Here is a 17661-nt window from a genome sequence, read left to right as displayed (position 1 = left end):
TCATAGCATCTGCCCCAACATAGGGCTTCGCCCCAATTCTAGGTCTCTTTAGGCGCTCAGCGCCGGCGCTACCAACCCAATTTCTAGGCCATAGAGTTATACAGCACAGAAAGAGGCCCTTCGGCCCATCGCGTCCGTGCCGGCCATCAAGCCCTGTCTATTCTAATCCCATTTCCAGCACTTGCTCCATAGCCTTGTATGCTATGGTGTTTCAAGTGCTCATCTAAATGCTTCTTGAATGTTGTGAGGGTTCCTGCCTCTACCACCCTACCCTTTCAGGCAGTGAGTTCCAGATTCCAACCACCCTCTGGGTGAAAATGTTTTTCCTCAAATCTGCTCTAAATCTCCTGCCCCTTACCTTGAAACTATGCCCCCTGGTTATTGACCCCTCTACTAAGGGGAAAAGTTCCTTTCTATCTACCCTATCTATGCCCCTCATAATTTTGTACATTTGTCTGAATGTGAAAGAAGAAACTTGCTCTAATTTACAGTGGCCTCTCAGAATGTTTTTGCTTTGTAATTCAGGGGGTGCAGATTGATTTATCTTTAAAAAGACAAAGTAAAGTGATGCTCCTTTGGGTAATAAACCCAAAACCGTAACAGAAAATCTTCCAGCCCAGTTTATTGAAGAGTCTTCCCTAGTAGAACACAGATCATTTGCAAAGTCATGTGAACCTATTGTCAGTCAATGACAAAGGTGAGGCATCCTAGTTAGCCTTCCAAGTGTCAAAATAATAATAATGAACCTAAATAATTTAACCCTTTTCACTTACTGTGTAAGCTTCGACTCCATGGGCAATGGGAAATTTTAAATAAGTACTTAAGCTGCAGCTACTGGTCGATACACTTAAATATCACGCAGATTGGAGTTCTACTGCCAACTGCGCATCGCCGCAGGTAAAACTGAGGTCAGTGACTAAAGGAGCACAGCTCTAAACCTCCTACCCCTTACCTTGAAACTATGCCCCCTGGTTATTGACCCCTCTACCAAGGGGAAAAGTTCCTTTCTATCTACCCTATCTATGCCCCATATAATTTTGTACACCTCAATCAGGTCCCCCTTCAGCCTTCTCTGCTCGAAGGAAAACAACCCCAGCCTGTCCAGTCTCTCTTCATAGCTGAAGCGCTCCAGCCTGGGTAACTTCCTGATGAATCTCCTCTGCAGCCTCTCCAATTCAATCACATCCTTCCTATAGTGTGCTGACCAGAACTGCACACAGTATTCCAGCTGTGGCCTAACTAGCGTTTTATACAGCTCCATCATAACCTCCCTGCTCTTACATTCTATGCCTCGGCTAATGAAGGCAAGTATCCCATATGCCTTTTTAACCACCTTATATACCTGTCCTGCTGCCTTCAGGGATCTATGTACATGCACACCAAGGTCCCTCTGATCCTCTGCCCTACCATTCATTGTGTATTCTCTTGCCTTGCTAGTCCTCCCAAAATGCACCACCTCACACTTTTCAGGGTTAAATTCCATTTGCCTCTGTTCTGCCCATCTAACCAACCCGTCTATATCGTCCTGTAGCCTGAGGCTTCCCTCCTTGCTATTTACCACTCCACCAATTTTCATGTCATCTGCGAACTTACTGATCATACCTCCTACATTCATATCTAAATCGTTAATGTACACCACAAACAGCAAAGGACCCAGCACCGATCCCTGCGGTACACCACTGGACACAGGCTTCCAGTCACAAAAACAACCTTCGACCATTACACACTGCTTCCTGCCACTAAGCCAATTTTGGATCCAATGTGCCAAATTGCCCTGGATACCATGGGCTCTTACCTTCTTGACCAGTCTCCCATGTGGGACTTTGTCAAAAGCCTTACTGAAGTCCATGTAGACTACATCAACTGCACTACCCTCATCCACACACCTAGTCACACCCTCGAAAAATTCAAACAAATTGGTTAGGCATGATCTCCCCCTGACAAAGACATGCTGACTAGCCTTCATTAATCCTTGCCTCTCCAAGTGGAGACTAATTCTGTCCCTCAGAATTTTTTCAATAATTTCCCTACCACTGATGTTAGGCTCACTGGCCTGTAATTCCCTGGTTTATCCCTTCTACCCTTCTTGAATAATGGTACTACGTTAGCTGTTCTCCAGTCCTCTGGCCAGAGAGGTTCTGAAAATTTGTGTCAGAGCCCCTGCAATCTCCTCCCTTGCCTCACACAGCAGCCTGGGATACATCTCGTCTGGGCCTGGGGATTTATCTACTTTTAAGCCTGCTAAAACCGCTAGTACCTCCCTCTCAATACTAATTTGTTCCAAGTATATCACAATCCCCCTGCCTGATTTCTATGCCTACATCGTCCTTCTCCATAGTGAACACAGATGCAAAACATTCATTTAAAACCTCACCTACATCTTCCGGCTCTACACACAGATTGCCACTTTGGTCCCCAATGGGCCCTATTCTTTCCCTGGTTATCCTCTTGCCCTTAATATACTTATAAAACACCTTGGGATTTTATTTCTTTTTTATTTTTTATTTTTTTTATTAAAGTACCCCCCTGCACTTTCTATACTCCTTTAGGGCTTCCATTGTTTTTAGTCCTTTGTATCTGCCAAAAGCCTCCCTTTTTTTCCTAATCCATTCTTGTTTCTCCCTTGACACCCAGGGTTCCCTGGGTTTGTTGGTCCCACCCTTGACCTTTACGGGAGCATGTTGGCGTTCTACTCTCTATTTTCTTTCTGAAAGACTCCCACTGCTCTGGTGTGGATTTTCCTACAAGTAGCTGATCCCAGTCCACTTTGACCAGATCCTGCATTATATATTAAAATCAGCCTTTTGGTCCAGTACCGCCCTCTCTCTTGTAGGACTTTCTACATGCTGGCTCAAAAAGCTCTCCTGGATGCACTTTAAGAGTTCTGCACCCTCTAAGCCTTTCACACGCTGACTATCCCAATTAATATTGGGGTAGTTGAAATCCCCTACTATTATTACCCTATTATTTCTACACTTCCGAGATTTGCCTACATATCTGTTCCTCTATCTCCCCCTGACTGTTTGGGGGCCTATAGTACACTCCCAGCAAAGTGCTTGCCCCCTTTTTGTTTTTAAGTTCTACCCATATGGCCTCATTAGAGGAACCTGCTAAGATATCATCCCTCCTTACAGCAGTAATTGACTCCTTGATTAATACTGCAACACCCCCTCCTCTTTTACACCCCCCTCTGTCTCGCCTGAAGATTCTATACCCCGGAATATTGAGCTGCCAGTCCTGCCCCTCCCTTAACCATGTCTCTGTGATAGCAACAATATCATACTCCCATGTGTTCATCAACACCTTCAATTCATCTGCCTTACTCGCAAGACTCCTTGCATTAAAATAAATGCCATCCAGCCTTGCCATACTCCCTTGTGCCGTTACATATTTGCTCTGCCTTCCAGGCTGACTTGTTTTTTCCTCTATATTTGGCTGTGCATCACCCCCTACTATAGCTCCACTTCATATCCCATCCCCCTGCCAAGTTAGTTTAAACCCCCCCCCCCCAACAGTACTAGCAAACCTCCCCGCAAGGATGTTGGTCCCGTTCCGGTTCAGGTGCAACCCGTCCGACTTGTACAGGTCCCACCTTCCCCAGAAGCAGGCCCAGTGATCCAGGAAACTAAAGCCCTCCCTCCTGCACCAAATCTTTAGCCACGCATTGATCTGTTCTATCCTCCTATTCCTATACTCACTAGCACATGGCACTGGGAGTAATCCAGAGATTATAACCTTTGCGATCCTGCTTTTTAATCTGCTACCTAGCTCCCTAAATTCTTGTTGCAGGACCTCATCCCTCTTTCTATCTATGTCATTGGTACCAATGTGAACCACGACCTCTGACTGTTCGCCCTCCCCCTTCAGAATGCCCTGCAGCCGTTGAGTGACATCCTTAACCCTGGCACCAGGGAGGCAACATACCATCCTGGAGTCACATCTGTGGCCACAGAAACGTCTATCTGTTCCCATTACGATAGAATCCCCCATCACTATTGCTCTCCCACTCTTTTTCCTCCCCTCCTGTGCAGCTGAGCCATTCATAGTGCCACAGACTTGGCTCTTGCTGCATTCCCCTGAGAAACCATCTCCCCCAGTATCCAAAACGGAAAATCTGTTGGAGAGGGAGATGGACCCGGACCCAAGGGACTCTTGCACTATCTTCCTAGTTCTTTTACTCTGTCTGGCGGTCACCCATTCCCTGTCTGCCTGTGCACTCTTTACCTGCGGTGTGACCACCTCGTTAAACGTGCTATCCACGAAGATCTCAGCTTTGTGGATGCTCCACAGTGACTCCAGCTGCAACTCCAGCTCCGAAACGTGGATTTCGAGTAGCTGCAGCTGGAGACGCTTCCTGCACATGTGTTCGCCCTGGACACTGAAAGTGTCCCTGCCTTCCCACATAGCAACAGGAGGAGCACTCCACGCTGCCGAGCTGCCCTGCTATGTCCTACCCTTAATTTGTATGTGCTGGTTCTTTGAAAGAGCAGTCTTGCTTAGTCCCACCCCCCAGATTTTGTCCGTAACCCTTTAAGTTCCTCATCCTCAAGTGCCTGTCCAACTCTTAGAATTATTTAAGGAAACAGCTTCCATCACCTTTTCAGATAGAACGTTCCAGATCCCAACAGCTCAGTGAAAAAAATTCTTATCTCCCCTCTAGATCTTTTGCTAAGAATTTTAAGTCCATCACCTTTGGTTTTTGACCCACTTGCCAGAGGGAATAGTTTTTCTTTATCTACTCTTATCAAAATCTCATCACCTTGAAAACCTCTATTAGGTCCCCTCTTAACCTTCTCTGTTCCAAGGAGAACAGTCCTAACTTTTCCAACCTCTCCTCATAACTGAAGTCCCCCATCCCTGGTAACATCCTGGTAAACCTCCTCTGCACCCGTTCTAAGGTCTGTACATCTTTCCTGAAGTGTGGGGCCCAGAATTGTCCACAATACTCCAGGCCGAGGCCTAACCAACGATTTATAAAGTTCTAGCGTGATCTCTGTTTTTATAGTCTATCCCTCTAAATATAAACCCAAGTAACCCATATACTTTTTCAAACCACCTTATCAACTTGCCCTGTCACCTTTAAGGATTTGTGTATATGGACACCAAGGTCTCTCTGCTCATCTACACTTTTCAGAATCGCGCCATTTATCATTTACTGTCTTTCCATATTAGTCCTCCCAAAGTGCATCACTTCACACTTCTCCGCATTGAACTCCATCGGCCCTGTTTCTGCCCATTTCACCATCCTGTCTGTCAGCCTGAAGCCTGGAACTATCCTCATCACTATCTACTACTTTGCCAAGTTTCGTATCATCTGCAAACTTTATAATGCTGCTCCCTATACCAGAGTCTAGGTTGTTTAGGAAAATTGACAGAAGTAACGAACCCAAAACTGACCCTTGGGGAACACCACTGCAAACCACCTCCAAGTCTGAAAAACATCCATCCACCACCGCCCTCTGCTTCCTGTCACTGAGCCAAGTGTGTATCCATAGTGCCACTTTCCCCTTAATTCCATGGGCTTCCATCTCCTTAATAAGCCTCCTGTGAGGTACTTTTTCAAATGCGTTCCAAAAGTCCATGTATACAACATCTATTGCACTATTTTGATCAACCTTCTCTGTTAACTCAAAGAATTTAATCAAGTTAGTGAGACACAATTTGCCTTCAGCAAATCCATGCTGGCTCTCCTTGATTAACCCAGGCCTTTCCAAATGAAAGTTTATTTTGTCCTATAATGGCTTCCAATATCTTTCCCACCACCGATGTTAGACTGACGGGCCTGTAGTTTCATGGTTTATCCCTCTCCTCTTTCTTAAATAATGCTATAACATTAGCAGCCCTCCAGTCCTCCGGTACTACTCCTATATCCAATGAGGATTGAAAGATTGTAGTCAGGGACATCTGCTTCAACAGTAAGAATACTGAAATGTAAGTTTGTGACTTCCTCAGCAGGTTAAGTGGGTCACCTGGGCACTTCTAAAATGCTACTTTGCACCTAGCTGAAGCTACACTATACTCAGCTCATACGCAGACGGAAGGCAAGATGGCCTCTTGGAGAGGCTCACACAGTATAACTGCACCATTAGGGCCCAAAATACCTTTCAATGGAAAGCAGATAAAGTTTTAATCTATAATTAAAGGCCTAATGAAACGGTGTAGGCGTAAGGCATTAAAATGTGCAATTTCTTATAATGGGCTGGATTTTGCTGGAAAAATAACAGCATGTTAAATGCCACACGCTAATGTCAATGACACATTAATGTGCAAATCGGTCAGTAAATTCAGGGGATTAAGAGATGCAACAACTTGCATTTATACAGCACTTTGAACGTAGTAAAACGTCCGAAGGTGCTTCACAGGAGCGCTGTCAAACAAAATTGGACACCGAGCCACATAAGGAGATAGTAAGACAGGTGACCAAAAGCTTGGTTAAAGAGGTAGGTTTTAAGGAGCATCTTAAAAGGAGGAGAGAGAGGTGGAGAGGTTTCGGGAGAGAATTCCAGAGCTCAGGAACTAGGCAGCTAATGGCCATGTCGCATATGGTGGAGCGAAAAAAATCAGGGTGCACAAGAGGCCAGAATTGGAGAAGCGCAGAGATCTGAGGGTTGCAGGGCTGGAGGAGGTTAGAGATAGGCAGGGGTGAGTTCATGGAGTGATCTGAAAATAAGAATCAGAATTTTAAAAGCGAGGTGTTGCTTAACCGGGAGCCAATGTAGGCCAGTGAACACGGGTGAACGGGACTTGGTGCGAGGGGAGGGGGAAGATGCGTTTGATGGTGGGATCACGCTGGAGGTGGTGGAAATGACAGAGGATTATTCATTAAATGTGGAGGCTGGTGGGGTGGAAAGTGAGTTTGAGGGGAAGCCTATCGTGGGGGGTGAGGAGGAGGGGTGAGAGCAGAAGTGCGGGAAATGGAACGGACACGGTCGAGGGTGGGATAGGTTTGATGCAGGTAGGGTGGAATCAGCTTAGAGCATCAATGAACTGATGTCGCGGTGAGTTGTGAATCTCCAGAACTTGGTCAATTTACGCCGCTCTGCCATTTGCTTTGCATAAACGGCATTGAGCCCTTAGCCTCCCCTTTTTTTTTTTTTTTTTAAAGAACTTGCAGGTTTGCACATTAATTGTCCATTAAACTCACCACAGAAAGTTAAGCCTGATAATTAACAGTTCAAGTACCTTTATATGGGTGACTTTAATCTACATATAGATTGGTCTAACCAAATTAGTAACAATACTGTGGAGAAGGAATTCCTAGAGTGTATACGGGATGGTTTCCTGGACCAATATGTTGAGGAACCAACTAGAGATCAGGCCATCTTAGACTGGGCATTATGTAATGAGAAAGGATTAATTAGCAATCTTGTTGTGCGAGGCCCCTTGGGGAGGAGCGATCATAATATGATAGAATTCTTCATTAAGATGGAGAATGAAGTAGTTGATTCAGAGACTTGGGTACTGAATTTAAATAAAGGAAACTACAATGGTATGAGGCGTGAGTTGGCTATGATGGATTGGGGAATGTTACTTAAAGGGTTGACGGTGAATAGGCAACGGCAAACATTTAAAGATCGCATGGATGAACTACAGAATTTGTTCATCCCTGTTTGGCATAAAAATAGAACAAAAAAGGTGACTCAACCGTGGCTAACAAGGGAAATTAGGGATAGCATAAGATCCAAGGACAGGACATATAAATTGGCCAGAAAAAGCAGCAAACCTGAGGATTGGGAGCAGTTTAAGATTCAGTAAAGGAGGACAAAGGGATTAATTAAGAGGGGGGAAATAGAGTATGTGAGTAAGCTTGCAGGGAACATAAAAACAGGGAAGTCCAGAACCAGTGGTCACAGTCTAAGGATAAGGGGTAAGCCATTTAGGACAGAGATGAGGAGGAATTTCTTCACCCAGAGAGTGGTGAACCTGTGGAATTCTCTACCACAGAAGACAGTTGAGGCCAATTCATTAAATATATTCAAGAAGGAGTTAAATATATTTCTTAAGGCTCAGGGGATCAAGGGATATGGGGAGAAGGCAGGGACAGGGTACTGAATTCTTTCCCTTCCTGTACCCAATTTGACTCAAATTTATCCCCCTTCTCAGCCGTTCCTGTTTCTTTCTCAAACCTTTAATCTCATTGGTTAAGGGGGATACACTGTTGGTTCCACTAAGGTCCCAGATGTCCGGTTGACTTCGCCACGCTGTTATCAGCTTGCACCTTCAGCAAGTTACAGCACAAAAAATATTTGAGCAGAAGGGTGCAGAAAAAAGTCTAACCAACATTGGACGTGGTGAGATGCCCTACTCCAGCAAGATCCAACCCATTATTTGGTTACCAACTAATTAATTAAAGAGAAAAACAGAAGTTAAAAAAAGGAATTTCATTGCATTAAACATTTCATACTTACCATGCGGACAGACAAGGTCTTCGTTGAAGTTCAGGTCTTCATCGTCATCTTTATCTCCTGCTACCTCGTCGTCCCCTTGAACAAATTACAATAGTGGATGATTTCCCCAAAACATACACACCAAAAATATCAAATTACACTAAATACACACGGGTACACATTAAATGGGACCTTTTAACTTGAGCAGCACAAAACATCAAATGTTAAAAACATATTCAGAGAGATCTAAAATGTGGTTGAAGTGAGCTATCGTTAGAATTCTAATAGACACTTTCCAAACCTGTGCACCAAGTTTTGTTACAACAAAATTCTGTTAGTAAGACCAATATTTATTGTACTTTTCAGATACCCTTAAAGACAACACCTGGCTGCCTCTGATTTTTTTTGATCCAAGTAAAAACATTAGCATTTTCAACAAAACATTATTGGCAACTGAAAATAATTTTTGGATGCAAGTTGTATGAATTTATTATGTACTATGGCTTCTTCCAAAAGAACATCAGATTACTTACTATTGATACATTCCTCCCTTCCCACTGTCCAAGGCCCAAACACTTTTTCCAGGTGAAACAGCGATTTACTTGTACTTCTTGCAATCTAGTATACTGTATTCACTGCTCACGATGTGGTCTCCTCTACATTGGGGAGACCAAATGCAGATTGGGTGGCCACTTTGCGGAACACCTCCGTTCAGTCCGTAAGGGTGACCCTGAGCTTCTGGTCACCTGTCACTAATTCTCCGCTCCACTCCGACCTCTGTGTCCTCGGCCTCTTACACTGTTCCAATGAAGCTTAACATAAGCTCGAGGAACAGCACCTCATCTTTCGATTAGGCACTTTACAGCCTTCTGGACTCAAAGTTCAACAATTGCAGACCATAATCTCTGCCCCTATTCTTTCCCCCAACGGCAGCTGTTGCTGATTCTGCCATTTCCATTTGCAGCATTTAACCGCTCCTGCCTTCCACCCTATCACAGACAGTCCCTTTTGTTCTTTCCTCCCCTCTCCCCGCCTCTGCACCTGGTTAAAATCCGTTACATCTCTAACTTTTTCCAGTTCGGAGGAAAGGTCACAGGCCTGAAACGTTAACTCTCCACAGATGCTGCCTGACCTGCAGAGTATTTCCAGCATTTTCTGTTTTTATTTCAGATTCCAGCATTTGCAGTATTTTGCTATTGATATGTTCTTTCTAATTCTTTGAAGGAAATTCAACTTATACACCCATGGGGAAGAAGTGTCACCTAACAATCATTCATGTCAGCTTGGCTCAGTTGGTAGCACCTTACTTCTATCAGAAGTTATGGGTTTGAGCCCCACACCAGTACCAGCACACAATGCAGACTGACACTCCAGTACAGTACTGAGAGAGTGCTGTAATGTCAAAGGGACCGTCCTTCAGATGACATGTTAAACTAAGGCTCCGTCAACTGTTCGGATGTATGATAAAGATCTCGTAACAACTTGCATTTATATAGTGCCTTTAACGTAGTAAAACATCCCATGTCACTATTCAAAGAGCAGGGAGTTCTCCCAGAGTCCTTCCAAAATTCCTCCTCAACCAATCCCACCAGAAAAAGATTAACCATTCACCTCACTGTGGGACAGTGCTGGTGCATAATGCACGCCAACAGAAATTGTGTGTGTGAAAGAGTTTTGAGATATTGACGTTACAAAGTGCTACATAAATGTAAGTACCTTTCCCAAGATCTTCAAAAATATTGCAAAGTGCTGTAATTTTAATCAAGTGACCTTCGTCACTCTGGTCAACTGTGTCCTCGTATTGAAAAAATCCTGACTTCTGAAACAGGGAGAATCCTTTGGTGTTAAAACAGTAATGCTCCCCATGGTCTCCGTCACACAGCCACCCAATTACTTCGGATCAGCAGTTCTGCACACCACAGAAGTACAGCTACCTTGGATGGCTCTGGGAAGCTAATTACTGAGCTCGTACATGAAAATGTTGTCACATTTCAGATCAGCAGTGCTGCACATGGTCTCTTACTCCTACACTGGAAAGATGTCCAGGACTTGCAGCAGCTCGCTTTGAACTGAAGCGAACAGCAAACTCAGCGCTGAACACTAATGTTCTCAAAATGATACACCTGAACATATTCCTGGGATTGTGGTGTATGAAGGATGATCCTTATTAAAATAAACACTACCCTACTAAAGCACTAGGGCCTAGAAATTCAGTATAGCCACGTTTGGGGCGCTACAGCATGGCGTCCGCTAACTTTTGCGCCGGCGCAACTTAGCGCCACCTTCGCCGATATGCACCTTCGCCGATATTCAGTTGCATCGCCCCAAGAGATTGCTGCTGCGCTAAAGCAGGCGATGCACGACTATCATTAGGCGCTAAGCCGGCGATCCGGGGCGCAAACACTGAAGGCGGGCGCAGCGCAGGTGCGGCGAGTTGTTCATTGAAGGCAGACAGTCAGGCACCGGTCAGCACTTAAAGGGGGAGGGTGGAATTGCTTGGCTGCCACGCCCTGCACACTGCAGCCCTAAGGCAAGGCCTGAACACTGCTTCTGGAACAGCCCCACGCCCAGGAGAATGGAGAAGGCCAGGGAGAGAGCGCAGCGCTTCGGCGAGGGTGACCTGAGGCTGCTGGTTGGCGCAGTGGACCGCAGGCGCCATATCCTCTGAGGGTGGCAGGAGGCCACTGCTCGCCAAATATCGGAAAGCATGGAGGGATGTGGCAAACAGGGTCACGTCCAACAGCGTGGTTGGCAGGACACCAACCCAGTGCTGGAAAAAATTCAACGACCTCACTCGGGTTGTCAGGGCGAGTACCCTTTCCAGTATCCTCCTCATCCCTGCATGTGCACCTCACTTTATGGCCAAACGGGTCTGAAAGCCCTAATGGCCAGCCCTCATCCAGCAGCTATGGGACTGTCATGAAAAGCACTTGCGCATTCAGGACTTAAGACACTGTCAGGGCTATTCGACCATGGGAGGCAGTGCAGGCAAGATCAGGACTTGACACTGTACTTAGAGGCTGTCCTTTCTCTTACAGGCCAAGCTGGCGCATAACAGAAGACAGCAGCGACTGACCAGGGGAGGCCGTCCTGACCTGAAACAGCTGAGCGACCACGAGCAGCGAGTGGAGCGGATCATGGCAGGCCAGCTGAGTGACCCCGTCGCCACTGGAGATGCTGACTCTGTTCTGGGCACCAATGGTAAGGTCATCACCTTTTTGACCTCTCCCTTTCCACTTGCGCCTCACACCAGCATCCTTTGCCACTATCGAACCAATGCAGTGCACAGCAGCACTCATGCCTCCCTCGCTGCCGCCCTGTCCTCACTCTAAAGCAACTCTTGTGCCTCCCTGCTTTCAGATGGTGACTCGCCAGGTGAGGAGGCGGCCCCTCAAGCTGGCACTGTGTCCGAGTCAGACATAGAGGAGGAGGAAGAGGAAGCCAGCCCATCAGGGACACCCTCAGCCGAGGCAGCCCATGGCCATGATGGTGACACATCTTCCCTGGAGGGGAGCAGGGGGGGTCGGAGGATAGTGAAGCTCCGGGGACCAGCGGGCTGCAGCAACGCGGGAGGGGTGGGGAAGCTCGGCGGCCTTCTCCCCTGAGGGTGAGTGCGGCCTCCAGTCCTGCTACGGTGAGCGCAGAGGAGGAGTGGCTCCTAGCGGAAATGGGCGCCCAGGCTGAGCGCAGGCACACTGAACTCATGGCTGCAGTGGCAAGGATGCCTGACTCCATAGAGCCACTGGCAAGGAGTGTGCAGGAATTCGGGGCAGCACAGGCCAGGAGTCTGCAGGACGTTGCGGCAGCACAGGCTAGGAGTCAGCAGGACTTTGCTGCTTCACAGGCGGCTTCTAGCCAAATGCTCAGTCGTGCCGTGCATTCACTGGCTGCTGTCATGCAGACACAGACCAGGGCCACACGGGCACTAACTGCTGCCACACTCGCTGGATCGGCCAGGCATCACCGGGGCACTCGCCGTGCCGCAGCAGCCCAGCAGTCTGTGCCTCAGCAGATTGCTGCGCATGCTGCAGTGCTCGCCATGCGCGTGCCAATGTATCAGCCGACCAGGGAGTGCCTGTGATCTGTCAGGTTGGCAGCATTCCTGCAGCCAACACGGTCACTCCTCCATTGCAGCTGCCACCAGCTGTTGGACAGACTGCTGCCGCCCAAGCAGAGTTGGAGCAGTCAGCAGCCGGCCCCTCCAGGCCCAGAGCTGGTCCAGGCCGACCCCCAAGGGCATCTGCCGTCTCACCATCTGACCCTCAGCAGCCTTCCCCCAACCTTGCTGCAGCCACTGGGGTCCCATTGAGGAGGAGCTGCAGGGCAGGTAGGGGCCAGTCACGGAAGCGAAACGGATCACCCTCGCAGGGGAAAAAGTAGAAGGTGTGGCCAAATGTTTTGTTTTATATATAAAGGCTGAGACTGGTGTATTTGTTTCATATTTAAAGGCCGAGACTGGTATATTTGTTTTACTTGTAAAGGCTGAGATTGGTGTATTTGTGTTTTTTGGGGGGGGGGGTTCGCTCCATTAGTTTGTCATGTGGGAAGGGCACAGAGGTATTACAGTAAAAAAAATTCTTAAATCGCACTGTCCATGCTTTCTTTTGGAAGTCCTGGTTGCCCTGCTTGGCTGAGGGCTTGTGGAGCGGCTACATTCATCTTCTGCCATTGGCACAAGCCATTCCCTGAGAGGGGACCTAGAACCGACTTGCAATAAGCCGCTGATGGGCGGCCCTTGCACTTTCTGCCTCCCTCCTGTGCTGGTCCTCCTCCAATGTCTGCTGGCGGTGGCGGAGTCCTGCGGATAGCCAGATTGTGCAGCATGCAGCACACGACAACGAAATGGGAGACTCGCTCAGGCGAGTACTGTAGGGCTCCCCCGGAACGATCCAGACAGCGGAACTGTTGCTTCAGCATGCCGATTGTTTGCTCAATGATGTTCCTGGTCGCTTGATGGCTGTCATTGTATCCCTCTTCAGCAGGGGTGCTGGGCGCACGGAGCGGGGTCATCAGCCAGGTGCACAAAGGATAGCCTTTGTCCCCGAGAAGCCATCCTCGTGGGTGAGGCTGGGCCTCGAACATGTCTGCCACAGAAGTCTGGAGCAGGATGAAGGCATCGTGGCTGCTGCCTGGAAAGCGGGCACTGACAGCTAGGATGAGCTGCCTGTGGTCACACACCAACTGCACGTTGAGCGAATGGTAGCCCTTCCGGTTGCGGTAATCCTCGGCATTCTCTAGAGGTGCCCGCAAAGCCACATGCGTGCAGTCAATGGCGCCCTGCACCATGGGGAAGCCCGCTAATGCTGCAAAGCCCATTGCACGCTCTTGCTGCTCGTCAACGGTCATGGGGAAGGAGATGAGCTGACGTCTCGTTCTGAAAAGGGCATTGGTCACCTGGCGGATGCAGCAATGTACCGCAAACTGGGAGATGTTGGAAATGTCCCCAGTAGCGGATTGGAAGGAGCCGGTGGCATAGAAGTTGAGAGCCACCATCACCTTCACTGCCACCGACAGACGTCCTGCTCCTCAGCTGTGGCTGCAGATCTTCGTGAAGCAGGTGGCAGATCTCAGTGACCACCGCCCTTCTGAATCGCAGCCTCCGAACACACTGCTCCTCAGACATGTTCAGATAGGAGAACTGCTGGCGGTATACCCTGGGTGGGTAAGGCCTCCTTTGCCGACGCCTGTTGGCCCTTCTCCGTCTGGCCATGACTGGCACTCTCACAGCGTCTCTGAGCCCTTTGAATGCAATGGAGAAGCCCAACGTTTCCACCCATTGCAGCCCCCATTATATGTTTCCAATCAATGCTATGACACTGAAGTTAAAGACAAGTGCAAAGCTGTGGCCTGAAGCCACAAGTACCTGTGCGAGTGTTGAGCCAAACCAGAAAGCTCTCTACCTTTGTCTCTCTCCAAAGATCCGTCTCTCACAAAGAAAAAGTGGTGCAAAATGGCTGCCATTTATACTGCAGGAGGAGTCCCCTTTAATAAGCGCCCCCCCCCCCCCCCGCGGCGACTGGGAACCATTCCCCTCTACCAGTCGCTAGGGGCACCAGGCGCACAATAGGCCGGCGCCACTTAATTTCTGGTTCGGGGCGCACAAAGGGCGTTGCACCATGAAATGACGTCAGGATCTGCGTGCGCAGCTGAGCGCGTGCAAAGGTTTTGCGCCGCCGCTAAATCTTAACTGGAGTTCGCGAGAGGTGCAGATCGTGCCGCGCCCGGGCGCTAGCCGCTTAGCGCCCCACTTCTCCTCCTCCTCCTAAGGCGCCAGCGGCTGGCGCAAACAACTGAATTTCTAGGCCTAGGTGACTAAACTATCCATAGAGCTACCTGCAACACAACAAGAAATAGGAGCAGGAGTCAGCCATTTGGCCCTTCGAGCCTGCTCCGCCATTTAATAAGATCATGGCTGATCATCTTCCTCATCTCCACTTTCCTGCACTATCCCCATATCCCTTGATTCCCTTAATATTCAAAAATCTATCAATCGCTGTCTTGAATATACTCAACGACTGAGCCTCCACAGCCCTCTGGGGTAGAGAACTCCAAAGATTCACCAACCTCAGTGAAGAAATTTCTCTTCATCTCAGTCCTAAATGGCCGGCCTCTTATTCAGAGACTGTAACCCCTGGTTCTAGACTCCCCAGCCAGGGGAAACATCCTCCCTGCATCTACCCTGTCAAGCCCTGTAAGAATTTTGTATGTTTCAATGAGATCACCACTTATTCTTCTAAACTCTGGAGAATACAGGCCTAGTCTAATGAATCTCTCCTCATAGGACAATCCCCCCATCCCAGGAATCAGTCTGGTGAACCTTGGTTGCACTCCCTCTATGGCAAGTAAATCCTTCCTTAGGTAAGGAGACTCAAACTGTACACAATACTCCAAGTGTGGTCTCACCAGAGCTCTATATAATAATTGTAATAAGACGTCTTTACTCTTATACTCAAATCCTCTTGTAATAAAGGCCAACATACCATTTGCTTTCCTAATTGTTTGCTGTTCCTGCATGTTAACTTTCAGTGATTCGTGTACAAGGACACCCAGGTCCCTCTGAACACCAACATTTCACCATTTAAAAAATACTCCACTTTTCTATTTTTCCTACCAAAGTGGATAACTTCACATTTCTCCACATTATATTCCATTTGCCATGTTCTTGCCCACTCACTGAGCCTGTCTATATCCCCTTGAAGCCTCCTTGCATCCTCCTCACAACTTACATTCCCACCCAGCTTTATATCAACAACAAACTTGAGTATATTACATTTGGTCCCCTCATCCAAATCACTGATGTAGATTGTGAATAGCTGAGGCCCAAGCACTGATCCTTGTGGTACCCCACTAGTTACAGCCTGCCAACCCGAAAATGACCCATTTATTCCTACTCTCTGTTTTCTGTCCGTTAACCAATCCATGCTAGTATATTATCCCCAATCCCATGAGCCCTAATTTTGTTTAATAACCTTGTGTGGCGCCTTATCGAATGCCTTCTGAAAATCCAAATACACCACATCCACTGGTTCCCCCTCATCTATTTCCCTTTCATAAATCCGTGTTGACTCGGCCCAATCCTATTATTTTTTCTAAGTGCCCTGTTACCACATCCTTAATAATAGGTTCTAGCATTTTCCCTACTACTGATGTCAGGCTAACTGGTCTGTAGTTCCCTGTTTTCTCTCTCTCAAATAGTGGGGTTACATTTGTTACCTTCCAATCCGTAGGAACTGTTCTAGAATCTATGGAATTTTGGAAAATGACAACCAATGCACCCACATAACCTGACATTAGCACGGTGAAAGGAAGGCTTCTCCCTCCGGGTTTTTCTCTTTGGGGTCTGCATGGGTATATCGAAGCCCACAAAATGTTCCTAAATGTCCATTATAGATTTTGGAAATATGGGATGCAGCCAAGGTACTATACGGTTTATATTGAGCCTGGATCAAAGTTTCTGAGCACAGCTGCTGTGGGAGTAAGACATCTATTAACAAAAATGGTTAAATCCTAATTACAGTATTACATTTTTCATTTTTTTTTATAAAGTGAGAGAACAGTTTATATTGAGCCTCAGGATAAAGGGTAGGCCATTCAGGACTGAGATGAGAAGACATTTCTTCACACAGAGGGTGGTGAATCTTTGGAATTCTCTACCCCAGAGAGCTGTGGAGGCTCAGTCATTCTATATTCAAAACAGAAGTCGATAAGATTTCTGACTAGTAAGGGCATCAAGGGATATGGCAATTGGGCCGGCGAATGGGGTTGAGCCAGAAGATCAGCCATGATCTCATTGAATGGCAGAGCAGACTCGAAGGGCTGAATGGCCTACTCCTGCTCCTATTTCTTATGTTTAAAAAATATTTTGATGCACAAAAGTCATAGGCCAATTTGAACCTGCTCTTCCAACAGAAACCAGGCGAGAGGGCAGTTAAAATGGCCGTAGTGAGTTGCATTTTTAACCTGAACTTTCGAGCAGGCAACCAGGACACCTGCCAGAACGCGGGGCTTCTGTAAATACATGGAGCGGGCTCTAATGACGTCATCGCAGTCTTACTGCAATTTTAACTCGAGGCCTGCACGGGGAAACCGCATAGCCGCTGCACGGGGAAACGTCATGACCACCCCCGATAGACCAACCAGTCAGCAAGCGGATCCGACCAGAAAGGCAAGTTATTTTAAATATTTTTCTGGTTCCTTGTGGGCCAGGAGGAGCAAGAATGTTCCTCCATGCCCCACAAGGAAACCGTGGGCCTCGCCTACCCTCCCCTGACCACGATGCCTTCCCGAACCCTCTCCTAAGCACTTACCCAACAGTTCCTCCGGGTCCCCGGCAGGAGCTTCCTGCTGCCCGAAACCATGCTCCTTCCTCCCATCCAGCTAGTGCTTCCCACTGGAGGCCACGACCAACATTGCAGAGTGCCAGTTTCCCATCCGTTTTGACCCCCACATGCACGACTCCCCATTGAAGTTAAAATACGGGCTTTAGTGGCCCGCGTTAGTGCCTCAGGTATTTATTGCTTTTTGGAATGTCTGAACACCATTCTGTTGGATTTTTGAAAAAAATGGTCTTGCGTCTTCAAAGGGCAGATTCTACTGAGATATACAATGGTTGGTTGTTACAGCAGATTTGAATTGGCCCATACCATGTTTCCATAAAAGAGTATCCCATAGGTGAAAGGGAACATGGTTGACAAGAGGCCCTAGCAAACATCACTAAAACTATCCCCATGTTTCTTTAAAAGTGCCAAAAGCTGCAGGCAGTGTCTCAACTTGG

At 47.6% G+C, this 17661-nt stretch overlaps 1 protein-coding gene across 10 annotated transcripts in view; it reads right to left on the bottom strand.

Annotated features, from left to right (window-relative positions):
• Positions 1 to 17661, bottom strand: part of usp48 (ubiquitin specific peptidase 48) — a 208321-nt gene that overhangs the window by 55643 nt on the left and 135017 nt on the right. For all 10 annotated transcript variants that reach the window (XR_015073512.1, XR_015073513.1, XR_015073514.1 and 7 more), the window contains exon 15: positions 8409 to 8483. Coding sequence is in view for 5 of the 10 variants with exons in the window: in XM_085966770.1 (XP_085822896.1) it covers positions 8409 to 8483 (75 nt within the window). In the remaining 5 variants the exon portion in view is untranslated. The remainder of the gene's footprint in view (positions 1 to 8408; positions 8484 to 17661) is intronic.

This window comes from Somniosus microcephalus, chromosome 25, assembly GCF_052327205.1.
Source record: "Somniosus microcephalus isolate GS21.2 chromosome 25, FLI_Smic_1.0, whole genome shotgun sequence".
Classification (NCBI taxonomy): Eukaryota; Metazoa; Chordata; class Chondrichthyes; order Squaliformes; family Somniosidae; genus Somniosus; species Somniosus microcephalus.
This window is presented reverse-complemented; position numbering and strand designations above follow the sequence as displayed.